General features: G+C 32.6%; 2 protein-coding genes and 1 non-coding gene across 3 annotated transcripts; 1 reads left to right on the top strand and 2 right to left on the bottom strand.

The window, feature by feature from the left end:
• Positions 1–401: 401 nt before the first annotated feature.
• On the bottom strand, positions 402–4238 carry LOC112772507 (BTB/POZ domain-containing protein At3g44820). The gene is made up of 4 exons (XM_025817474.3): positions 3748–4238; positions 3396–3465; positions 1622–2827; positions 402–1528 (listed from the first exon to the last, which is right to left on the bottom strand). Exons 1-4 carry the CDS (start codon positions 3795–3797, stop codon positions 950–952), a joined length of 1905 nt encoding a protein of 634 aa, XP_025673259.1. The 5' UTR covers positions 3798–4238; the 3' UTR covers positions 402–949.
• A 3888-nt stretch (positions 4239–8126) lies between these two features.
• On the top strand, positions 8127–8199 carry TRNAR-UCU (transfer RNA arginine (anticodon UCU)). Its single transcript has one exon. It is a non-coding gene; the product is annotated as a tRNA-Arg (tRNA).
• A 7191-nt stretch (positions 8200–15390) lies between these two features.
• LOC112769376 (UDP-D-apiose/UDP-D-xylose synthase 2) lies at positions 15391–18735 on the bottom strand. Its single transcript, XM_025813885.2, has 9 exons — positions 18282–18735; positions 18055–18147; positions 17739–17846; positions 17160–17274; positions 16870–17003; positions 16656–16757; positions 16476–16568; positions 16250–16385; positions 15391–15890 (listed from the first exon to the last, which is right to left on the bottom strand). The coding sequence occupies exons 1-9, from the start codon at positions 18549–18551 to the stop codon at positions 15778–15780; spliced, it is 1164 nt and encodes a 387-aa protein (XP_025669670.1). The 5' UTR covers positions 18552–18735; the 3' UTR covers positions 15391–15777.
• Between the last annotated feature and the right edge of the window lie 8550 nt (positions 18736–27285).

The raw sequence follows: 27285 nt of genomic DNA, 5'->3' as shown, positions 1-27285 counted from the left end.
AAAGATATTAGAATCTAGTAGGTCGATGATAGGCTGCCTAACATAGTGATAATGACTTTAATAAGTAAGTTGATAATGAATAAATTGACAATAATTGTTTAACTAATTGCATTGTCATTATACATGTTACCAAAGTTGTTAAATATGTCTTCCTGGATTTAGCGAAATGATAATATTAAGCCCATTTGAAATCTTTTGTAACAAAAATATGATCTTTTAGACATTAACTAAAAAATTAAGACTTTACTAAATATTAGAGATTAAAACAATAATTTAAATATTATCATTTAGATAAAATTGAAGATAAGGAAAAAAGTAAAGTGGATATTAAAGGACTGCCTGCTATTCAATAAATTTCAATTCAACCAAACAGAGAGCTTCAAATTTCAACAAGTCTTGACTTGACAAATCATAAAGAATTAGCATATATTGAATAAGTGAAACAGGACAAATGTCAACAACTTATGTCATTTGTGAAAGAAACCATGCTGTATCAACAACCACCATGACAATTCACAAGTAATAATAGCTCTTGTTAAATGTCACTCTCAAGTTTCAAATGATGTTCATTCCATTTCTGATATCTAATCTGTCACTCTTTCTTTGATGACACTAATGACCTTCACAAATGTTTTCTATTTTTTTAAAGAAAAGGAAACAGAAACTGTGTGGATAAATACATCATGCATGAACTCTCTTCTATACCACCAAAAAACCAAACCAGACAACTTTGTGAAATTGCTTCTATGAATGTACAACCAACTTTACCCGAGGGAAAGACATGGAAAATGTTCATGTATATCCCTACTTTGTCAATGCACAATGTGTTAAAACATTTTCCTTCCCTTTCCCTCGCACAAAAAATGTCAAATATCACACACTACACAACACAACACAACACAACACAATCTTTGTATTTATAAACATAGGAAATCCAGTTTCTTGGTGCTCAAGAAACACTTTCTGCATGTCTCGACCTATGAGACAGACGTGCCTTTTCAGTTGATGCTCTTGGAGTGGATCTACACCGGTTAAGGGATTCTGGTTGAGCATCCGAGAGTCTTGGAATAAGCTTACACCCAAGCTTTCTTGAAATGAATCGCGGAGAACTAAGCGAATTGCGAGGTTTTGCTGTGGTTTTCATTTCATGCTTTATTTTGCTGAATTCTTCTTCAAGCGCTCCAACTCTAGAACTCATCTTATCCATATCCACCTTTAGAACCTGGTTTTCGCGCGCTACAGTCACCCATCCATCCCTCTGTACTATTTCACCTGCCATTTCTCCCAATGCAATTGCAGGAACACAAGCTGCCGGAGCAGTTTCATGATTTTCACCATCTAATGTATTGAGACATCCAGCTAATGCCGTTCGCAAATGTAGCTGTTCAAAGAACAACACTTGAAGAACAACTCTGAGGGGTAACCTATCATTTTGGGATGCATGAGCACAAGCATGGATCGAGAGTTTCTGGTAGTCAATGATGTTGCATAGTTCTTCCTTATCTTTATCGGATAGCCAAGGATGCGCCTGCAAAATATCACAAGCATTTCTCAGAGCTGGACTAATAATCTACGGCTACAAGTAAGCATATTTGTTAAAAGTGCAGCTCGCGAATCAAACCTTGAAATAAATGTCGAGTGCCCTGTATAGTCCATCATGTAATGATCTTGATGGCTGGGGGAGGGCCTCTACGAGAGTGCGTATCTTTCCAGGTTTTAAGTTAACATCAGAAGCAATTTCTGCAAGATAGCTATCTATCAACTTTGCAACTTTCCTCAACGATTCAGATGGTGATTCTTGTAGGTCAGTTGATGAAGGTGAAAAACCAGTTAAATTTGATTCTTTAGACACAAAATGGTGGACAATTCGATCAATACAATCTGTATTATATAATGTATCAGAATCTGAGTACGTAGGAATAAGAAGATTATCTAGTGTTGCCAGTTCCAATTGCATCCCTATTCTCCTCTCTAAAGAATCTATGCATGCTTGATCAACATTCAATATCAAAGCCACGCGAAGAAGCCCCAGTAGGAATTGACAAAAGGATCTTCCCTTCTTTTCAGGAAGAAGTTTCTCAATGCTTTCCAACAAAGCCTTCTGATCAACAGTAGCAGGTGTCAAGCTAAAACTCGCAACGCTTCTAGTTTTCCCACCTTGTCCGGCACGCCACCGGCCCAGCCCTGGCAAGTACTTTCTAGAATAGTACATTATGGCACCTGCCAGGTTTTCAGGCCTAATACCTCTTGCCCGCATTGTGTTAATAAGCCTCTCAAACAAACTCACACTGAGATAAGAGATGTCTTCAAACCACCAATCAGATTCCGAGCTCCGAATCCTAGCACCAGTATTTATACCATTCCACAGAATGCTTCCGCCGGGGCTCTGAAAACTCCCATACATCATCATAGGCCAACCAAACAAACTCGGATCTGTACATACCATCATAGATAGAGCATTCATACACTTACTCACTAGGTGAAGCTTTTCAGCCCTGACTAGAGCAAGCTCGGAATTTTGAAGAGCCAAAATACAATCTTTCCAGTTGCGAAGTATGTTTTTATGGAAAAAACACTCTGATTTCGGCAACAGGTTATCTTCTCCGAATTCATCTGTCATTTCAAGATAGTCTGCAGCACAATAAACCAATACTACATTTCTGGCCGACAGTTCTACACGGAGGCCATAACAGAATTTAGCTACAATTAAGAAAGTGTCAGGACCACCAGGAAATTCTTCCAGCACCATGTTCATAGTCTTCCCATTCTTGTTCAGGGACTCTTCATTCGCTCGAGCAATTTTGCCACATTTCGATATAAGAGGAAACTGCAGTTCCATTGTATATGTTACTCAAACTCCAATTTAACAGCACAAAAAAGTTGCTTTACATTACAAATACCATAAAAATAAGCCTTGTCTCAAGTTATGCTATAGGAATCTCAATACTAAGGCCTAGAATGTCAAATAAACCAACCACAACAGAGCCAGAAACTTTGGGAACACACAAGTGGTTTTCTATTTCCTCGCATAGGAAGATCCATAATGTCATATCATAGTAAATTTCAAGACATAAAAGGTATGCTCTCCACAACAGGTTGCATCTCCCTAGTGAGCCTAATATGACTCCTTTACTTAAAGAGGGACGCATATTTTGCACTTAAACAATACAGGTGGAACGAATTAACAGCAAAAAGCATGAGCCACAAAGCAGGATCGCACCAATTAGATTGGAATTGGAATTGGACCAGAGTGAAGAAACATGAGGATAATCCAGAACCACAAAAGAAAAAAAAAAGAGGGGCTCAACAACAACAACTGTTACAATCCATCTATGATAGAGACTAATGGAATAGAAGAGATCAATTCTCAAAGGAAAGGAAAGGAAAGCATGTACCTTATGGAGATGGAAAGTGACTCCATCGATTGAAACAGCAATATCACTTGGAAGTCCAGCATTGCAGAACCTAAGAAAACCAGAAAACCACAGAGTATCACATCAAACACCTATTTTGAAAACCACACACACAAATGCATGTATGACATGGACTCCACAATCAGTAGGGAACAGAACATGTCATTTTCTCATCATTTCCACACCGCACAACCAAACCAAAAAGCAAAAATTCAACCCATGATAGGATTGTCAACACGATCATGCAATTCATAAAGGCCATAAATTCCAGTAGTACTATTCATTAAAAAATGAACTTCAAAATCAAAAGAGAAACTTTAGAGAGGAACAATACCATTCATCGCCTTCTCTTTGAAACCCAGAAAGCTTCCCAGCTGGAGCCATGGCTGAAGGAAGCAAAAACCTTTCTTTTTTTCCTTTCCTTCTTCTAACTCTACCAACCCAACAACATTTTCCCCCCTAACCGTTACTTCTTACTTCAAAAGTACCAAATTAAGAAATAAAAGGGGAAAAAGCAAAAAGTTAAGAATGAACGAAGAGAGCACCACAGAACAGGAGAGAGAGAGAGAGAGAGAGAGAGGGACGTGAAGGCAACAACACAAACAATGTGTCTTTACAGCTCAGGGAAAAAATAAAATCTCTCAAAAAAACCGCATATAAGTGTTAAGAGTGCATGCCCACCATGGTACAAACTACAAAGAGAGGGTACTTCATAGAAATGGAGGAAATTGAGGAAAGGAGCGAACTTTGAATAAACAAAACAGTTTTTGTGGAAGTTGAAAGTGACGCTGGGATCACGACACCAAAAGCAGTAGCGGTTGTGTTGTGTGTAAATTAAGGTTCCAATAATATTTTATACGAAACATTTCAAGTGCATCAGGAATACAGTGTTCAAGTTATTTTAACCTATTTTAACCGTTGATCTGAATTATAAAAAATATATAATATATATTAATTGAAATTAATAGTTAAAATAACTGAAATATCAGTCGGTGCATTTGAAATATTTTCTATTTTATAAAACAGAAATGAAAATACTAAGTATTATAATTGTCATAACAATTGCATGACTCTATTTAATGTCAAATAATCAATGTGGACTTTTAAAAAAAAAATAAACAAATTGGCATGGGGGTTTTAATTTTATTGCAAGTGTAAAATATTTTTATATTATTAGTGAAATTAATTTAGATATATCACTATTATAAACACTAGCATATCAACAACTATTAATATATTTATTTACTCACTCTCTTATATATTAAATGTGTATAAAAATAATAAAAAAATAAAATTAATTGAGATGACAAGTAATTTATAATTTAATTAAAAAATATTGAATTTAAGTCTTAGAAAATTTTTTTATTGGATATAATTAGTGAATCATGTTATACGCATAAATTTTTCAGTTTTATAAGAATTTGTTCTTTAATGTGGTCAAATATAATTAATTAATCACCTAATTAAGTTTATACTAACAAAGCATTCATGTTAAATTCAATGTATAATTTTAAATTTAATAAGTATTATTTTAATAAAATATCAATACCTTTTTCTAAACGTGAATATCAACACCTTATGGGATAATAATATCCAAAAAAAAAAATATTTGATATATTAAAATTAAATGTACTTTGGTGCATAATAAATCAATGTGAATAATTTCTAGAATTAATTCTAGTGATACATGAGTGAACAAATGCGAGAGGGTAAACAGGAGCGTAGTAGGGGTTAATAAGAACATTATGATCATCTTTTTTTAATCAAGATCTAAAATTTAGTTTGGTAAAATTTTTATATTTTAAAAGTAGTTTATAAAAGTTAATTTTTAAAAGATAATTGTTTAAAAGTTGTAGCATTTATATTTGGTAAATCAAATTAAAAATAATTTTCGATAAACATAACTAACAATAATTACGTTTGATAAATAAAATAGATTTTAAAATTTAAAAATATTATAATAAACATAAATGTAAGCGTTAAATTTAAAAATTAGTTAATATATAAGATTATATTAGATTTTTAAATTTTAAAAAATATAAACTAACTTTAAAAATTTTATTTTAGATGCTTTTAAAAATATTTTAATATTTTAAAAACTATAAACACAAGCACGTGATCTTTTTAATTTAACGAAACACAAAAAAAAAAAAAATTGACATCTTCAAAAATTTTTACCCAACCAAAGCCTAATTCTAGTGATATATGAATGAGTGAACAAGTGTGAGAGGGTAGAGAGGAGCGTTGTAAGGGGTCAACAAGAACATTACAAAGTCAATAAATGACACATTGATAGTAGTAATTTGATTTGATTTTGAGTCAGTGCCCCCTCTCTCCATCCCTTTCATGCTCCACTCTTCTTTCTATCATTTATTCCTTTATCTTCTTTTTTTTTTGTTATAGATGTATTATTTGTAATCTTTAGTGGATAGCTAAGCTTTATTTGATAATAGATTGAACATGTATTAACTCAAGGTACAAAACAAGATTAATATACAATATTATCCTATTCTATGGCCTATGGTGAGGAGGGCCTTCTTTTGTGGCTACCATGTTTAGGTGGCATATGAGTTGAGTAGGACACTTCATTATCATGCATTTGAGTATACCCAAGATCCAACTTCACCAATTAATCACTCTTCAATCTTCACATTCAATTCTTGGGCTACTACTTTTATTGAAGAAAATTTGTTCCTTGAAGTGAACAAGAAGGGTTGACAGCTCATTCATTTAATATACCAATAGCGATTGTTTCTAACATTAGGAGTCATTCTTTCCTTCAAGCGACAAAAGCTTGAGTTTGAAATTCAATTAGAACAAATATGTCAAATTAAAAAATTAATTATATTTTTTTTTATCAAAGATAGGAGACTCGAATCCACAATATCTTAATTGAGTATGGGGAGACTATACCATTTGAGTTATAACTCATTGGCAAATTAATTATATTACTTGCATACAAAAAATTGATCATTCATATAAAATGTACGTTAAAAATATAAAATATATATAAAAATTGAATAACATAATATACAGTAACTAATTTTGTGTCACATAGTATTTAAAAAAATATATAAGTAACCAATTGCATATGTAACTGTTTCGGGACTTACCTGAAATTGGATGATGGGGTTCAGATGAAAGGTCCAAATGTCGAAGGATAAGGAATGAACTAATAATCACCGTTGAAGTAGCTCCACTTTTGATGGTGGATAACTGTCTTTTTATCTTATCTTAGGATTGTTAAGATCTCTCTTCTAGAAGTAAGTAAGAGATTTGGGGAGACGGTTACTCATTCGGATAAGTGTTGGTTGCTTGCTTACGTTGAACCCGACTTCTTAGAGGAGATTGGACAAGCGGTGGAAGCCAATTTTTTAGATTGAGTCTTTTAACTTGATTGAGCCTGATTTATGCTTTGGGGTAGTGTATGAACAGTAACCAACTTAAACAACTTTTTAAAAAATTTTAAAAAACCTAATTTCATAAGAAACGACACAGCACCATTCCTCTTCTCCCACATTGCTTCTCCTCTCCCCTTGTGATTCACTGCCATTCTTGACGGAACCATCTCACTTACGCACTGCTTACACGCATCGACGTCCAAGCTCTTCTCGCAGAGTCGCGATTTGTGCACTCTTTTTGGAAGATTCCTTATATACCATGTGTCAATATTTTATTGGACAGTCAAAACTTAGCTACATTTAACCATCATTTCTTAAGCCACCAAAAAATTCACTATATATATATATACAAGATTTTTCAAACTTTAAAAGAAAATAAATAAAAAATATAAATGTGAAATATTATATGATATATAATATTTTAATTTTTGTTTCAATTGGTTGTCCTTTCTCTTCTCCAAAAGTGCATATCTACAATGAAGAGATGGGATGCCCCTCTAATGTTAGAATGACAATAAAGTTAGCTACAAAATGTAGTACATGGACACACCTTGTTCATCTTTTCTAAAATAGCTACAATAATGAGTTGGAAGCTACGAATTCCATTTAATTATTGCTCATACGGTTGAAATGGGTTATAATTGCTTGCTTGTCAATTTCATCTTTCAAGTGGCTAATGGCAACGTTTGATTCTATTCAAGGCATGCAAAAAATGCAAATGCAATGGAATATACATAGTGGGAAGATACAAACATGATGAGCAGTTACATAGTCAATTTCCGTGGATAAGTACAAATTTTTGAATTGGAAATGGTGGAGCCAAGTGGTTAGGAATCAAAATTGTGATTCATAAGGCATCACAACACATAATAATATATATCTTCATCTTATGTCTTATTTAGATCGGAAAAACAAGAAATTTGTTTATCTTTTGCAAAGCTATTATACCTCAATAGCTTCCTCTCCCACAGTTATTAATTGCATTTTGGATAATGCTTGTGTCCATTACAGAAAAATGATAGAGGTCTCTTTCCATTTGTTTGTATAAATATCACTTATGCTTTTATGTTAGATAGATACACCATACAAGTAATATAAACAAGGTTGTCAAAATAGGCTTTCTCATTCATTTACTAGTAAATTGACACGTTAACTATTTTAAGAGAGTATTCAATTAAGGGGATAAATGTGGGGACAAAGTTGAATGGCTGAAATTTTATGAGGAGAGAAATACTTTAGAATTTAGAAGGCCTTGTATGGCAATTTTAGTAAACATTAAATTAAAATATTAATTGCCTCATACCATCACCAAGCGCCTGTGGCCTAATGGATAAGGCGTCTGACTTCTAATCAGACGATTGTGGGTTCGAGTCCCACCAGGCGTGTCTATTTCTGTTTTTTCTTTATCTTTTTTAAATTTTGAAAAGATAAAGAGTTTAAACATATAAAAATTCTACATGAAAATACTGTTTTATTTAACAAAGATACAGCAATGTAAAACTTTTTGCTTATTTATTTTCTTACGACAAAAAATATTTATCAACACATTTTGGCATATCCGTGATGATTCCAAACAACTTTGCAATGTTGGATATCTTGTGTTAAAAGAAAGATGTTTTTTCGGGCTATAATATAGTGAAGAAGAAAAATGATAAAAAAAATTTAAAAATTTTATTAAATAATTATATATTTATTTTTAAAATATATCATTTTATTTTTTATTAATTTTTTAAAATAAATTATACATTCTTTTTCATTCTCCCATTATATTTATCCTTACTTTTAAGTATGTTTAATGGTGAAAATTCAATCTTTTTTGCAAGAGTGCACCTAATACAAGTCAAAGTATTCTAAAATTGCTAGAGATCTATGAGGGTTTCAGTGGGCAAAAAGTCAATTTGAATAAGTCGGCTATCTTTTTCAATCACAACACACCTCAGAACACAAGACTAGCAGTTGCTCAGACACTAAATATTGAACATATCGGAGCACAAGACAAATATATGGGACTGCCATCTATAGTTCAAAAATCAAAGAAAGTAACCTTTGGAGCTATCAAGGATAAAGTTCAGAAGAGGATTATAGGTTGGAAAAGAAGTCTATTGTCATCAGGTGGCAGGCACACACTATTGAGAGCGGTGGAGGAGGCGATTCCTATTTATACACTCTCTTGTTTCAAGTTCCCGGATACGCTGTTGAGTGAGATTCATAGCATGCTCTCGCAATTTTGGTGGGTCAAAAGGCGCAGAACGAAGAATGGTTTGGAATTAATGGGACACAATGACGAGATCGAAGAAAGATGGACGGTTGGGGATCAAAAACCTAAGGGCGCAAAATTTGGCGTTATTGGGCAAGCAATGTTGGCGTCTAATGAAATACCCTAATTCTACTCTATCAAGAATGCTCAAAGCTAAATATTTCAGATATACAGATTTTCTACATGCAGAGATAAGAAGTGTACCGTCGTGGAGCTGGATAAATGTTCTTGAAGGGCATAAGGTGGTCGAGAAAGGCTTGTTATGGAAAATAGGCTCTGGTACTAATTTTCGCATCTTCCATGACCCCTGGCTCCCACCACCAATGCCCCTTAATGTCCCTCAAAATGCACTCACAATCCCGCCAAATCTGCAAGTGTATTACGTTAGTGCGTTACTAAATCCTAATTGAAATTGGAATAGAAATCTGATTGAGTCAATTTTTTCAGTTGATATATACAATAAAATTTTTTTAATCAAACCAACAGAGGAGGAGGATGAAGTTAATTGGTGCTGGACAAAATCTGGTATATATGAAGTTGGGTTAGAATACAAAATTGCTTATGGATTCTTTCATTCTCCTACTTCATTGAGACCCCAGAATATACAGAACAATAGAGTCTGGAATAGCATTTGAAAATTGAAATTACCTCATAAAATTAAGGTTTTTCTATGGAAAAGTCTTCATGAAAAGCTTCCGGTGTTGTAACAAGTTCACAGCCGGTTCACATCCACTCCTGCCACTTGTCCAAGATGCATGTTGAAGGCTGAATCAATTTCTCATGCTTTGTTCCAATGCCCCATGTCTTCAATAATATGGAGTCTAAACTTAATAACCCCTGACCTATGGATGAGAGAAGATGAGACCTTTTTCAATTGGTAGCAACGAGTCTTATCTTGGGCAGCGGCTCAATTCGACGGTAGACAAAAGACCCTCCTCATAGCGGCGCTGTGTTGGAGCACTTGGAAAGCGAGGAATCGGTGTATTTTTGAGAAGGTAATAAGCCCGGCACCAGAGATAGTGAAAGAAGCCAGCAATTTAGTGTGTAAACTCGTGAGCCATACCTGATAGATGCTGCTAATTTTCTTTACTCTTACTTTACTCTTTTCTAAACTCTTAGTCTTTCAGTCACAATTGGTGATAAATGGGAATACCCAATTCTTTTGTACTTCCTTATGGAAATACTTTTATTTTATATTAATAAAATAATATTTATCTTTGAAAAAATGGTGATTCAGATACAGTTAACTTTATGTGAAGTTGATAGTTGAGCGTGTTCAGATGATAATTTAGTTAAACTTATCAAATCATTTAACAACTCTAAGCTATTAACTTTATATAAAATTAACTGTACCTGAGTTTCCACAATGTTCAATATACTTTATAAATTAATAAGAATTATCCAATAATTTTGTAAAGGTAAAAACTTACAATATACAACAACAACAATAATAACAAAACCTTGTCTCACTAGGTGGGTCGGTTACATGAATCAAACGACGCTATTGAGCTCTATCATGTATTATGTTTATAGAGATATCATTTACATGTAGATCTTGTTTGACCACCTCATGGATGGTCTTCTTAGGTCTTTCTTTACCCTTCACCCTTTTACCATCTTCCATCTCATTCACCCTCCTGATTGGGTGTTCTGTCAGTCTTCTTCTCACATGTCCGAACCACTTGAGACGCGATCCTCCCATTTTTTCCACAATAGATACCACTCCAACCCTCTTTCTTATATCTTCATTCCTTATTCTATCCAATTGCGTATAACCACTCATTCATCTCAACATCTCCATCTCTGCCACACTTAGCTTATGTTCGTGCTCCTCTTTGGCCGCCCAACACTCTGTACCATAAAGCATAGCCGGTCTGATAGCAGTGCGATAGAATTTACCTTTAAGTTTTAAAGACACTTTTTTGTCACATATAAAACCAAACATACTCCGCCATTTTGACCAACCTGCTTGAATCCTATGATTTATATCATGTTTAATATTTCCATTATATTGTATAATGTACCCAAGATATTTAAAACTCTTAACTTTTTGTAGGATATTATCTCCAATCTTCACCTCTATATTAGCGTTTTCTCTTTGCATGCCGAACTTACATTCAATATATTCCTTCTTGCTACAGCTTATGCGCAGACCATACACTTCTAAAGCTTCTCTCCAAAACTCCATTTTCTTATTTAGGTTTTCCCTTGACTCTCCATAAGGACGATATCATCGGCAAAAAGCATGCACCATAGTACAGACTCTTGGATATACTCTGTGAATGCTTTCAAGACTAATGTGAAAATGTATGGATTTAAGGATGATCCCTGGTGTAATCCTATACCAATAGAAAATTTTTCTGTCACACCACCTTGAGTCTTCACACTAGTTGTAGCTCATCATACATGTCTTTAATTGCACGAATATATGTTATTCTTACTCTCTTCTTTTCTAAGACCTTCCAATAAAACCTAGCACCGGATTCGATGGTCCTAGAACGGACCATTAAATGGTCCCAGAACAAAACACATTTTTTAAGTTTTTTTAATAACTGCTAAATAGTCATTTTCTAATTTTAATTACAAATTAACCTCATATATTTTATTTAATCATAAAAATTATTTTTTATTTTATAAATTATTATTTTATCATTAATCTATTATTTTTATTAACAATCAAAAACAAAAATAATAACGAATTAGATCTTCCATTGATCGTAATAAATTTTTTGGCTATTCCAATCGATTAAAAGATTATATTTGATCCGTGACGTTCGTCCAGGACTGTGAAATCGTGTTTCTTTGAAAACCAATCGATTGAATTATCAAAACAATCGATTGAATCTCAGGCTTCCCATAACTCAATCGATTGGACTACAGGTTGTTATCACAAAACAATCGATTGAAAATTGCAAGGCAGCATGGTTTTCGCAAAATTCAATCGATTGGTCATATTACCCAATCGATTGAACGATGACTAAAATGTGGATTTTTTATAATTCAATCGATTGAATGCTTCCAAACAACCTGAGGTCTCACAATTCAATCGATTGGTTATGCTACCCAATCGATTGATGAAGTGTGTACTACACCTATTTTAATTTTGTTATCGTTCTTATAAATTATTATCTTATTATTCATCTATCTTATCTTTAAAATTCTATCTTCAATTTTTAAGGTTTTATTTTGATTTATATACTCTTTCATATTTATTTGAAGAAATCTCATTTCTTCAAATTGTAATTTACCCAAATCATAGTTCTAAATCTTGCAATTGCATATCTAGCACTTAATATCAAAGAAACACGATTTCACAGTCCTGGACGAACGTCACGGATCAAATATAATCTTTTAATCGATTGGAATAGCCAAAAAATTTATTACGATCAATGGAAGATCTAATTCGTTATTGTTTTTGTTTCTGATTGTTAATAAACATAATAGATTAATGATAAAATAATAATTTATAAAATAAAAAATAGTTTTTATGATTAAATAAAATATATGGAGTTAATTTGTAATTAAAATTAGAAAAAGACTATTTAGCAGTTATTAAAAAAACTTAAAAAACATGTTTTGTTCTACGACCATTTAATGGTCCAAACGTTCTGGGACCATCGAATCATTTGCCATAAAACCTCCCTTGACACCCTATCGTACCCTTTTCCAAATCAATAAACACCATATGTAGATCATTTTTATTACCACGATACATCTTCATCATCTTTCTTAATAGGTATATCGCTTCAATGGTGAATTTGCCTAGCATAAAACCAAATTAGTTCTCAGTTACTTGTGTCTCTTGTCTCAACCTCCGTTCTATCACCCTTTCCCATAACTTCATGATGGCTTATGAATTTGATCCCTCTATAATTTCCGCAACTTTGTATATCCCCTTTTGAAGGTTGTAGAAGGCTTAGAGAAGGGAGGTTGAATCTATGACTTTCTTTTAGTTACTGAAATAACCCTTTTAAAACAAACTTGCAATCTGAATATGTTTGAACTCAGCAGCGGAAAATTTATGAGACAATTTTATTTTGTCTCATGAATATCAGAAAACATAACAGAGCAGGGAAGAGAGAAGCTGACACCATCATGTATCCTGGTTCGGTTGCCTTTGTGCAATGCAACCTACGGGATTGACACAATAGTTAAAGTATTACATACACCAATTCCACAGGATTGACACAATCCTTTCAAACTCAAGTTCTAACTTAACTTTACTTGGTTATGCTAATACCTAACTATTCACTCTTAGTGCTCACCCAACTAAGAAAAGGATACCTCACAGGTACAAGATACAAGACACAGACTTAACCTAAAAAAATCTGAAATAACTCTAGGCTTTTCACTCATGTGTATCTGTCTGCCTTTTTTCTCTCTTAGACTCTTTTAATGACTCTCTCATTCAGCCTTTTACCTCAAGAAATTACAGAAAGATAAACATTAAAAAGTAAATTACAATCTGTAAAACATGAAGGAGATTGACTCTTCAACAGCCTCTTTGCTATATGATAAACCAGATTTGCTAGCCTCTAATTCAGTTCTTCATTCTGGAGGAATGTTCCTTTGACTAGGAAGCATTGTCCAAGTAGATGAACTTCTTCAAAGAGCTCTTCTTAGAACATACACCTCAAAAACACTGGTTATCTTTCCTTGGCTTCTGAATGGTGAACCAACTTCTTTTGTATCTCCTTGCATGTTGCTGAGTTGCTCTCCCTAGGTCAACTCTCGAGCTTTGTGCTTCACCAGATCACCAACTCACTTTTTCCCATTAATCCTCGAAGTAGAAACTTTGGTTCTGACCTTCTCTTGTTGACCGAAAGCCACATAACAGCAGAAACAGATAACTTCAATGGTAAACTCAGATTTTGGCCATTGAAAAATAACTTGGTCTCCAAGACACACTTATGACCATAGATGCACAGTAGTGAAGAGCAGAGATCATCTTTCCCATGTAACCTAGAATGGATAGGCAGGACGTTGAAGATGAAGAGAAGAAGATATGATGCATGTATAAGGAGATGAAATCACCTTTTAACTTCTGACTTCTTAATACAGTTTGATGTGGGTGATCAGACTTCAACCTTTTGCTTAATCTTCTCTTTCTTGCTTTTTTGGTGAACAATTTAGAGACTAAACTTTCTCTTTCTCTTTTTGAATTCTGACTGATTAGAAAAAAGTGTACGTTGCTTTTGGTGAAAGCAAATTGGAAAGGTTTGAATGAGAGAAGCAATCGGGCTTGGATCGGGTTTGATTTGCTTGGCCCGTCTGATTCATTTTGCTTTACTCCTTGGAGAATTCAACTTGAGAGGAATGACTTGGGTTTGGATTATATACACTTACCATTCAGCCCATTTTAAATTCATTGCTCAACCAATTTGGGCTTTAAGTGAATTATAGCTTGTTTGTGTTTCTGGTTTGATCTTCATCCTATTGGACTGCTTCTTTTTTTTTTTTTTTTGGCCTGCAACACTTAACCAAATTTAATTAAAACTAATTGAGTAATTACCCTAATAATCTAATGTTTGTCATCATCAATTATGTTAGTTAATTTCTTAACTCAACACCTTTATTCTTGTAAATAGGTACTAAGGTGTAACCAACTGACGCACTCTCCAAGGCCCTTCCAAACTTCAATTGGATATTATCAGATCCTACTGCCCTGTCATTTTTTATCCGCCACTTTTCATCCGCTTATAGAGCCTCTTTTACTTCAAAGTCTCGGATCCTTCAATTGTAGTCGAAATTTTGATCTTCTTCCTTCGTGCATAACCAACCAAGACTTAGAAGGATCTTCTGTCGTTCATTAAATAACTCATAGATGTAGTTCTTCTATCTTTCATTGATCTTCTCTTCTTGACCCAACACCTCTCCATCTTTATCCTTTATGCACTTATCATGATCAAAATCTCTCGTTCTTTCTTCACGACTCTTTACGATTCTATATATACATTTTTCTCCTTCTTTCGTGCCTAAAGACTGGTAAAAACCCTCATATACTCTTGTTCTTGCTTCACTTACAATCACTTTTGTCTTTCTTAACCGCTTTATATTTTTTCTAATTATTTGCATTAACACAAAGACCACTCTTTAAAGCACACCCTAAACTCGCAATATACTCTCTCAATCAAACATGTCCAAAGACAAATCATCTACTGATTATAAAATATCAACTTCACTGAATTTTCAGCCTTCATAAAACAAACAGTTTGTTTTCAGCGTTTAAATACTTGCTAGTTCAATATACTTAAATCTTGATATGCCTCAACTAGGCATGTTACTACTTACTACAATTTTGAAAGATTAGCCAAGAATGTGATCGAAAAAATAAATTAAATTAATGACGATTTAACTTAAAGAAACATGAGCAAATATTACAACCGAATCTGCAAAGACAACATATATAAGAGACTGACACACCCCTAAAAGGCTAAAACACAAATTACATAGAACAACATATCCTCTTGATTTTCTCTCTTCCTCTCTCTCTTTGCTCTTCTTCTGGGTCCTTGATATCTTCCTACATTTCCTAAACATGCAACAAAGGGGGACATGGGGCTATCATGGACTATGTTGGCTAAAAAAACCAAAGTGAGGAAATTCACCATGTAATTGTAAACTATATGTATATATATGATGATGTTAAGGCACTCTGATGGACTGAACATTCTTCACAATGTAACCATGATCATGTTGTAAAGCTTTAACTTGCAACAGGTTTAGCAATGACTTTCTTAATGGCTTCAGCATAGGTCCTGTGCTGATAGGTCAGTGTGGATTCAAGCAAGTCCCAAAGTGAGGTTTTTGGGTTCCATCCTAAAAGAAAGAGGCAATAGCAGCACATAACAAGGTAAATTAAAGTGTAATTAAGAGCTTGACTAGTTTAGCAAAGAGTTGTGTTTATCACTACTATGTGAATTAAGCCGAGTGAAGCAGAGTGATTCTGTTTATAGTGAAAAAAAAAAACAGAGAGAAAACAATAGGTAAAAATAGAAAATAGAACTTTATTGTTTTCACTTGTTTCTCTTTTCTCTTCACAAAAGACTGGAAATTAGGAATTTGTATTTGATTTTAAAAATAGGACATAAAACCCGAAAGCATTTCCTGAATTAAATAGATCCTAAAACTGATAAACTCTTGAAAGTGAAGCAAAGTGAATAAACTAGGAAACCTACCAAGCTGTCTGTTAATGATGGTCATGTCTGGAATTCGCTTGTCGCTATCATCGTATCCCTCACCATAAAATTCTTTAGAGCTCACATCAACTGTAGCATTTTCCAAAGGTGGATCTCCACTTACCTTAGAGTAAACCTGCAGATAAAATAAGTCTAAAATGAACTCCAAAGAACATGCCGAAAACCACTAATAATAGTACTGAATAATGAAACTTAGTCCTTTAACCTTAACCATCATTTCCCCAAGCTGCCTAACTGTAACCTCATTGTTTGGGTTACCAACATTAAAGATGTGTCCATTAGCCCTAGCAGGATTTTCCTGTTCAAAAGAATTTCACATTTAGTGGACCAAGTAACAAGAATAATGATGAGTCCCAAAAATAAAAGATTGGATATGGTAATGTACAATCATCAACAAGACAGCTTCAATAGCATCCTTAATATAAACAAAAGTCCTCTGGGATTGACCACCATCCACAAGCTTTAGGGGCTCTTTCCTCAGGAGATTCTGCACAAAAGGAATGAACACAAAATTGAAAAATGATATTAGCAAAATGAAAAAATTGAATCATGGATATAAGCTTAGTGAAATTTCAATGTATATATTGAAGTATTCATACATTGCTAAAGCATGCCAGAACACGAGGAACACCTTCACTTGGACCATCAATGCCGGGAATGAAATCCATTCGTGGTCCAATCCAATTAAAGGGTCGCACAATTGTGAACTCCAAACCATTTTCAGCACCCTCAGCTGTCAATGAAATCATGTCACAAAAGAGAAGATTGAAAAATAAGAACAGCATAAACGTGCATGCAACAATAACAACCAAGCCCTATCCCACCATAAGGATAATAAGAAGCCGTAGTGTTTCATAAATCATGCTTGGTAAAAAAGAGACCAACTCACCATAAATCAGCCTCTCAATCAACTGCTTTGCACAGGCATAAGACCATCTCTGCTTTTCAATGGAACCAAAAATGCATGGAGACTCATCTTCTTTAAGTACATAGTATGCAGGATCCTAACAAAACAATGGAAATAACAAAACTTAGCACACCTCATTGCAAGAAAGAAACTTATCACACAAAATCTCCCCCTTGCTCCTAATTCTAAAGCAAATTAAGTAGCCACAAGAACAGAAAAGAAACAGACAAAAAAGTCATAACAAAATGCAAGCATGTGTTTTTGGTATACTATCTCAAAGAATACATGATGATGACTCTGTGTAAAACTCCTTTACAAATGTCGGTGCATATGCATGCTTTAAAACTCTCAAATCATCAACCAAAATCCTTTCTATAGAAAAAGGAAACATCATCAAACATGGTGATTCTGATTCATATAGTAGATGCATGGTGGCGTGTGGGATGGAACAAGCACCGACAAAATCCAAAAAAAAAATAAAAGTAAAAACAAAAAAATTGAAACTATCATTTGCGTGCACAGATCTACAACAACTTAATCCAAAGGAAAACGAGAGCTCACCTTACGAAGCGGGCTATCCTTAGGGAGAAAGCTCCCAATGGTTTTCCCATACACTTCACAAGTCGAGAAATGAATGAGACGCTTGTTGTTTTCAGAACAGTACTTCACCTGAAAAATCAAAACATAAAAAACATCAATCATTTGATTGACACTATAACAATGAACATATCCGTATCAATCAATCAAATTCTCCCAAACCCATCACATATCACCACTTTACTTCAATCAATCAAACTCTCCCAACCCCATCAAAGTAACAACCAGAAAAATTCAACCTTTGATTCAAACATCACATCAAAACACATAAAAAACGTACCACTGGAAGTGCATCGATGAAGTTGCTATAAATGGTGTCCAAAGGGCGCGTGTTGTAATCCGCAGGAGTGCATATAGCAGCCAAATTAATCGTCTGAAAAGGGGGGAAAAAAAGGGATTTTTTAGAACAAATAAAGATACCCAATACATAAAAACACATAAAAAAATAAGCTTTTGTTTATTTCTATATTTCTTCTATGAAGAAATGAAATGGGTATAAGAACGAACCAGATCTGCCATTTTGATAAGACCTTCGAGCCTCGAATCGTGCTTGATGTTGAGGCGGTGGAAGTTGATTCTACCATGCCATGGATTCGTTTCAGGCTCCAAGAGGTGCTTGATCTTGTCGTTGTAAACGTCCAAAGCGAGCACCGTGTGCGGCGTCTCCGTCATGAGCTTCTCGCAGAGGTGGGAGCCTATGAAACCTCCGGCACCGATCATGCAAATCGTTATGGGCTTTATTGGGTTCCCATCTAGATCCACTCTCGAGGAAGCCATGGCAGCAGCAGCAGCAACAAGAAGAAGAAGAAGAAGAACGACGATTCTTTTGTTCTGTCGGAAATGGTGTTAGTGAAAGAGTGTCTTTCGTTTATATTTGTGTTCGGTCATCGGTGTTCTTGTGTGTTTTTATAGTGTGTTATTTGAATGATTATTATTATTGTTTATTATTATTATTATCATCATTAGAATTTAGATTTAATGCGTTTTAGTACACGCATTCAACTTGGTCTTGTTATTATCATTAGAATTTAATTTTAATACATTTAAATACGTACATTTAATTTGGTATTGTCACCTTAGTCAAAGTAATTAATTTTTATGTTAATAACAAGAATAATTATTTAAAAAAAAATACAAGGAGCCAATAGAATATTCGTAAAATGTATATAATAGAATTTAGAGATGTTCGATTCAGTAGGATATCGATATCATATGTTTATTATCTTAGTATCCAGAAGGTTATTCTGGATAGTATAGGTGTATTGTGTTTGAGAAATTAGTAATATTTTATTTCAAATGTTCATTTTTTAACTTATATTAGACTAAATAAACAGCTCATTGTACATATTGTACAAATACTTCATTGACTTCTTAGCGGGATTAAAAAAAAATATAATTGAATAATTGTATAATTTTTTATATTATTAATATATTAAAAGTATATTTTTATTATTATTATGGAATTTTTTTTATTTAATTATATTATATTAAAATTAATTATCAAAATTAATTGATTAAAATAAATATATATTAAAAATATAAAATATATATTAAAAATAAATTAAATTATAAATATATAATAATTCATTTTAATAATTAATTTTAGAGTAATTACTCAAATAAGTCCTCAAAGATTTTAAAATCGGACATTTTAATCTTCAAGAAAAATTAATACACATATCAGTCTTCAAGGTTTTACTCCAGCAGACAAATCAGTCCGTAGTTCATTTTTCGGCGAGTAATTACCCAGATCAGTCCCCTAGAGCTTTTAAAAACGGACATTTTAGTCCCAAAAAAATTAATGTACAAATCAATCCCTAACGTTTTTCTCCGTTAAACATAACAGTCCTCCATCCAAAAATAATAATAATAATATTATTATTATTATTATGGAGTGACTATATATATATAGTCACTCCATAATAATAATAATAATATTATTATTATACAATTAATAATAATAATAATAATTATTATTATTTTATTTTATTTTTAGACAGAGAACTGTTATGTTTAATGAAGAGAAATGTTGGGGATTGATTTTTACATTAATTTTTTTAGGACTAAAATGTTCATTTTTAAAATCCTTGGGACTGATCTGGGTAATTATTCTGCCGAAAAATGAATTGGGGACTAATTTGTCTACCTGAATAAAACCTTGGAGATTGATCTGTGTATTAATTTTTCTTGAGGACAAAAATATCCGATTTTAAAATCTTTAAAGACTGATTTGAATAATTACTCTTTATTTTAATATATCAATAATATTTTTTATTTCTTATGACACTCATAATCTGTCCAAACAATATTAATTTACTGTATATTTAAGATGTATTTTACTCAAATTAGTTTATTTATGAATTGATTATAATTTATTATTCTGTGATGATTTATTTCGGCGGTGAAATTAATAAAAAGGAAAAAGAATTTGATTTTGGTTTCCTAGTGCAATGCTGAACTGCTAACTTGGTTGCTCTGCTTTGCTGTGTGATTCTCCTTTCTTTTTCTCTGTCTTTTTTTTTTTTTTTAATATTTTTTCCCGTTTCTTTCTTCTCCTTTCTGTGTCTCTGAACTGTCACAAGCTAAGCCACAACACAACACACACTACAGTTTTGTTTTTGTTTTGTTTTGCTGTGTTTTTTGTCAAAGGTTATATGGATCATACATGTCGCTATAGCAATTTATTATTGAATTTTCTTTTTCCTATTTTGCATGGAGGACATTTGCCTCACTCGTGATTTCATGTTTGTTTGCACCTTTCTAGAAAGATTGATATGCATTTACTATCATCGATAAATTATTATTATTACTAGTCTCTTAGTCAAATTACATTTAATGTTTTAAATAAGAATATATAGATATAGACATACATGTGCTAAAAAAGCAAAAAAATAAAAAAAATAAATAAATAAAATACAAGACCATAGTAATTAAGGAATGTTATAAAATTTATAATTTAAAGATATTCAATTAATTTTTCACAATAAAGATTTGCAAGTTAGTCGGGATCACCTTGGTTTGACCAAAATTAATAAGCTAAAATATATATGTTTAAATTGATATGAGTTCAGATTCAATGAATGTTATATAGTTAAATAAATTTTAATTCGCGTATATTTTACATATTTTTTCTAAAAAAATCATGTCAATCCAATTGTTTACTCTGCCTTTATATATCTGAAAATTAACGTAAAATATTTGTATAAAATATACATAAACAGAAAATTATTTTTAGTGAAATTTAATTATAGATGATTTCTATTAAAGGCCAGGTTATTATAATTTAGAGTAATTATCCAAATCAGTCCCAAAAATTTTAAAATCGGACATTTTAGTCTTTAAGAAAAATTAATATACAGATTAATCCCAAGATTTTACTATGACAGACAAATCAGTCCCCGGTTCATTTTCCGGCAGAATAATTACCCAGATCAGTTTTCAAGAATTTTAAAAATGGACATTTTAGTCCCAACAAAAATTAATGTACAAATCAATCCCAACGTTTCTCTCCGTTAGACATAATAGCCCTCCGTCCAAAAATAAAATAAAATAAAATAATTATTATTATTATTATTATTATTAATTACATAATAATATTATACTATAATTTTTTGTATTTTTTAGACAACAATAATAATAAATTTATTCATTATATATATATTTATAGTCACTCAATAATAATAATAATAATAATAATGAATAAAATTATCAGAGATTATTTTACAAAAAATTTAAAATTAAAATCATTTGATATTTTTATATTTAATATAATAAAAAAATGTCATATTTTAAAAAATATATTTGTATTAAAAAAACATGTATTTAATATAAATTCAAATTAAAATATTTTTTTAATACATTTTTTTAATATAAACATATTTTTTTACACAGGACATCTTTTGATTATATTAAATACAAAAATATCAAATAATTTTAACCTTAAATTTTTTGTAAAATAATCTCTAATAATTTTATTGATTATTATTATTATTATTATTATTATTATTATTATTATTATTATTATTATTATTATTATTATTATTATTATTATTATTGAGGGAATATATATATATAATGAATAAATTTATCATTATTTTTGTTTAAAAAATACAAAAAATATAGTACAATATTATTATGCAATTAATAATAATAATAATAATAAAATTATTATTATTATTATTTTATTTTATTTTATTTTATTTTTGGACGGATAACTGTTATGTTTAACGGAGAGAAATGTTGGGATTGATTTGTACATTAATTTTTTTGGGGACTAAAATGTTCGTTTTTAAAATTCTTAGGAACTGATCTGAGTAATTACTCTGCCAGAAAATGAACTGGGAACGGATTTGTCTGCCGGAATAAAACCTTGGGAATTGATCTGTGTATTAATTTTTCTTGGAGACTAAAATATCTGATTTTAAAATTCTTGGGATTGATTTGGATAATTACTCTATAATTTAATAGTTGGATCAATAAAATATATATATATATATATATATATATATATATATATATATTTATAAAATGTTACAAAATAATTTTATATATATTAAAAATCTATATATACACACACGTATTAATTCAAATATTTTTAATGATTAAGTATGATTTTGGTCTCTAAGATATAGGTCAAAAAAATTTTTCGTTTCCAACTTTTTTACATACAAAATCATTCTTAAAATTTAACTTGGTTTTTAAATTGTCATTTTTACTTAAATCTTAAAAATTTAAACCAAATTATCCCAAAAAAATATAAAATAAAAAAATAAGAGAAAGAGAGTGTTTGAAGTTGAAAGAGAAAGAGAACCACACGAAAAAAAAGAAGGGGAAAGAGAAAGGTGGCGACCACGCCGGTGAGGGAAGACGGACGCCACACGTAGTGACGAATCCAAAAAATTTTGACAATTGGACAAAATATATATAACATAATAATAATTTGGGTTTAGTTAATATGTCCTAAAGACACATGATAAGCTTAAGCTTAGTATTGGTGAAAGGTTTTAAACTTTTTTATTTAATAACGGTAAAATAAATACATTAAAAACTTAAGTTTTTTGTATTTCCAACAAAAATATTCTCAATTTGTAATTTTAATATTTACCTTTAGAATACAAGATAAATAAACTATAATACTTTTTATAATAAAAATATTATATTGCATAAAAATCAGCTATAAAATCGTTCATTAACCATTATGTATTTGTGTATAAATATATTTATTGTTTAATTCATTTTCAATATATATTTTGTATTTTAATATGTATTTTATACAGATAGTTACTTTTTATATACATATAACATAATTATTGTTATAATTATATTTTGTTATTATAAAATATGATTAGTTTTCAAAATATATAATTTACAAATTAAAATACTAAAATAATAATTTAAATAATAATATATAATTTCTAATTCTACTTTTTAGGTTTCATATTTTTAAAAAAAAATTGAGTAATCTTTTTTTTAAGTCAAGGTTCTGAAAACCGAACCGGTCATCGAACCGCTCTAAACACTGGTTCACTGGTTCATAGGTTCAACCGATTTGACCGTGGTTGAACCGTAAAAACCGTTTTATAATAAAATAATAATTAAAATATAAATAAGCACATGAAAATATAATTATAGTCTAATCTAAACTTTAAAATATCATTCAAATTAAAAGTCCTACATAAACCAAATGTTATAATCTCATTCAAATACAAATTCAAAGTTCAAAAGTCAACAAACAACCAATCAAACATAACATAGCAGTATCAAAATGATCCAAGTTTGTCATCAATCATCAAAATCCTCCATAATTTGCTGCAGATTTGCCTCATTGATTTCATCACCTTCATTTCCACTAATCTCAACTCAATATTACCAGCAATCCAACCCAATAATCTCAACTCTCAAATTCACAATAAATGAACAAACAACATCCAAATTTCAAAATCAGAGTATACAAACAACTGAACAAGTACAACATCTGAGGTTCAAAAAATTCTTATAAAAGAAATGTCACAAGTGCACATTAATTATTCTTACAAAATTCAAAACTAGTGGTACAATTTCTTATAAAAGAAATGTCACAAGTGCAAATAAATAAATGGAGATGCTCAACAACAACTGGCACACAATTAAAAAAGAAGACTCAATGAATTGAAGAACTGAACATAATATAATGTAGCCATTCTTATCTTTAATTTGTCGATCCAACCACAATTTTAATTTTCTCTTAGTCCTCACTCTGTTGTACACTGAGAAAATGAGAAGCATTATTTCAAAACTTGTTCTTATTATTTTTGTAACTGTAACACTTGATCATCATGTTGTGGAATGCCGCACTCTTAAGTCTTAACACTCTGAACAAGTACAACATCTCAGGTTCAAAAAATTCTTTGTTCACAAAAGCATCACAAAATCAGTTCATATTTCATCACAGTTTCATGACTTTCATCACAGTTCACAGAGTTCACAGAGTTCACAGTTTCATGACTTTCATCACAGTTCACAGTTCACAGTTCATCAGAATCAATGAAATCACAAAATCAGTTCATAACACCTTCAGAGAGTAGAGACTCAGAGTTCAGTTCATCGGAATCAATGAAATCACAAAATCAGTTCATAACAGTTTCAGTTTTCAGAGAGTAGAGACTCAGAGTTCAGTTCATCAGAGCACAGTTTCATCAGAATCGGATTGCATCACAAAATCATGTTCATAACTAAATTAAAAATTACCTGGAAATGAGGAAATCTGTTGCTTTCTCTCAGAGCTCGAAGGACAACGCTTCAACGCTTCAACGCTTCTCTACTGCTTTCTCAGAGGCAGAGCTCGACGGAGGTGACATGCGAAGTGGCTGAGGGCGCGACGGAGCTGAGCGCGCGGCGGAGCTGACGGCGGGAAGGTGCTGACTGCGCGAGGTATCGGAAGGCGCGACGGACCCAACGGCCCCAGGGAGCTGACGGCGCGACGCTGGTGACGGCGTCACCGTACTGAAGGCGCGATGGAGTGTGTTGAGGTGAGTGCGACGGCGGTGAGTGCGTTGAGGGCCTCCTGGAGTCGTGGGTAACTGGGTGGTGTTCTGTTCTGTGGGAGGCTGGAGTTGAGAACTGAGAAAATGGAGGAACGAGGAAGTGGAGGCTGCGAAGGAGAAAACTCAGAAAAGGGAATTAGGGTTCCCTCAGCACAAAACGGCAGCGTATTGAGGCAATGTTAAAAAACCGGCCGGATCCCGGTTCGTCGGTTCAAGTCCGATTTTCAAATCCTGCGATTTTTCTTATTATCCGAACCGCTACAGCTACCGGTTCACGGTTCGACCGGTTCAACCGGCCGGTTCGAACCGGTTTTCAAAACATTGTTTTTAACAATACAATCGAAATGTCTCTTATATATATATATATATATATATATATATATATATATATATATATATATATATATATATATATATATATATATATATAATTTAGAAATTCACTTCTCATACAATCAAAAACCAACTCTTAGCGATATTCATAGTTAGAAAAATTCTTTCAATTAATATAGTTGCTACAGGAAAAACTAAAACTAATTTTTTTTAAAAATAAATAATATATTTTGAGTTCATTTTTAAGAAAGAACACTAATCTTATTTAAATTGAGAATTGATCATTCTAATAAACATCTAATATGAAATTCTTAAACTGACTATTAAATACCAAAAGTTGAGTAAAAAATTATTGTGGAGTCAAATTCAATAATTTAATGGGGACAAATAAATATTATTATCATATACTACTAAAAAAAAATTTAGAGTAAATTACCAATTATGCCCCCGAAATTGTAAAACGCTGACAAAAATAACCCTAATATCTGTTAAAGACAATTATACCCTTGAAAATTCTAAAAACACAACAAATATGCCCAACCGTGAAGTGAGCCCTTCTCCGTTAAACGGAGGTTGGTGATGTGGCATACGGGATTCCAACGTGGCATCCTCATAAGGCCTTCCGTCCCGTTCTAATTCATGAAACCCTAATTGTCCAATTCCTAGTAAATGACCAGGCTAACCTTAAATGAAACACTCCATTTAACTATTACCATTTTGGAGGCGGGAAACTGAAGAGTTTCTTAGTGTTGGTCTATGTTTCTCTTCGTCTCGTGTGTCTCTGCATTCGCGTCTTGAAATTGTTAACATCACTTGCAATCTCACGTTTGGCATTGATACTAGGTGAAGAAATCTCCATTGAACAACGAAGATTTTGGTAAGCATTCATTGTTTTCGTTCTTCTTGTTATCAGTTCGTTAGGGTTTGCATATTGTTGGTGATGAAGTGAAAATTTTTTCTGATGGTTGACTTGATGTGTTGATTTATCTAATTGTTACTTATTTGATGTTTTTTGTTAGATGACAACTCATATCACGTTTGTATATCACCATCGGGGTTGGTTAGAGAAGGATGTGGATGGTGTGGTGAGGTATAACAATGGTTTAGTGAGTGTCATCGACAGGGTGCATGTTGATACATGTAATATGTTCCTTGTTGAGGGTTTGTTTCTGGATTTAGGTTATACTAGGTATAATGAAGTGTATTGGTTGGAGCCGGGGATGGATTTAGCTAACGGGCTACGGGTGCTGAGAAGGGATGCCGATGTGGTTAAGTTGTGTGATACTGCACTGAAGAATAAAAACAGGATCCACTTGTATTTTGAGCATCCTGTTAACGTCGATCCAGAGTTAGTTGATGAAATTGAGGGACCTCCTTCAGAAGACCAGCAATATCATGACCAGGATCTCCCACAGCATGATGAACATGGAGGACCAGATGATATAGTAGTTGATGGAGCTATTTCAGAAATTCAGAAAACTCATCAAGATGATCCCCCACAGTACGAGGAGCAACAGCAACAGGAGGGTGAATCAGTGTTGAGTAAAGGGGGGAATGATCATGAGGAACCCATTGAAACTGAGGCTGCAACTGTTGAAAATGAGGAACCCAATTTAGGAAATAACCATGAGACACACGTTGAAGGCGAAGAGGGGCAATCTCAGCGTCAGGAAGCTGAAGGCCGGGGAAGAAAGCGCAGGAAGAAACATGGAAGGCCCCAACCGTCTGGTAGAGCGCAACCTGATGCACATAACAATGGTGACGAACAACAAGGTTAGTATATGTGTTGTATATTTTTGTAGCTTAAAACATGCAATTATTCATAATTGTATTGATAATTAATGGTAGAGCCTAGGATAAAAATTGCTTACTGTTAGCATTCTATTTTAATTGCCAAAAGTTGTTTGTTATACACTTACCTAATCATATGAATGCGTCACAAGGTCGGAGGCATCATCCAAGACCTCCTCCATCAGGTCAGAAGATCCTGCCACCCAGGGAGGAGAATCAGGCTCCAAGGATGCTTGTTCCTAACCAAAATGACCCTGATGCTGGGCCAACTGAATATCAGTACCAGTCTGAGGAGTTGCAGACCCCGCCTGGTTCTGATTCTGAGGATGAAAATCCAGTATTCCCTCAGCACAATCCTGATACAA

Source organism: Arachis hypogaea, chromosome 18, assembly GCF_003086295.3.
Source record: "Arachis hypogaea cultivar Tifrunner chromosome 18, arahy.Tifrunner.gnm2.J5K5, whole genome shotgun sequence".
Lineage (NCBI taxonomy): Eukaryota > Viridiplantae > Streptophyta > Magnoliopsida > Fabales > Fabaceae > Arachis > Arachis hypogaea.
The sequence above is the reverse complement of the archived record's forward strand: the minus strand, read 5'-3'. Positions and strand labels throughout refer to the sequence as shown.

Coding starts and splice junctions, on each gene's coding strand:
- LOC112772507 (XM_025817474.3), bottom strand. CDS start 3,797: ATGGCTCCAGCTGGGAAGCTTTCTGGGTTTCAAAGAGAAGGCGATGAA. Junction 2,828..3,395: donor TCACTTTCCATCTCCATAAG/GTACATGCTTTC, acceptor ATGGAACTGCAG/TTTCCTCTTATATCGAAATG. Junction 1,529..1,621: donor CACTCGACATTTATTTCAAG/GTTTGATTCGCG, acceptor GATATTTTGCAG/GCGCATCCTTGGCTATCCGA.
- LOC112769376 (XM_025813885.2), bottom strand. CDS start 18,551: ATGGCTTCCTCGAGAGTGGATCTAGATGGGAACCCAATAAAGCCCATA. Junction 18,148..18,281: donor TTATCAAAATGGCAGATCTG/GTTCGTTCTTAT, acceptor CCCCCTTTTCAG/ACGATTAATTTGGCTGCTAT. Junction 16,569..16,655: donor AAGCTGTCTTGTTGATGATT/GTACATTACCAT, acceptor TCTTTTGAACAG/GAAAATCCTGCTAGGGCTAA.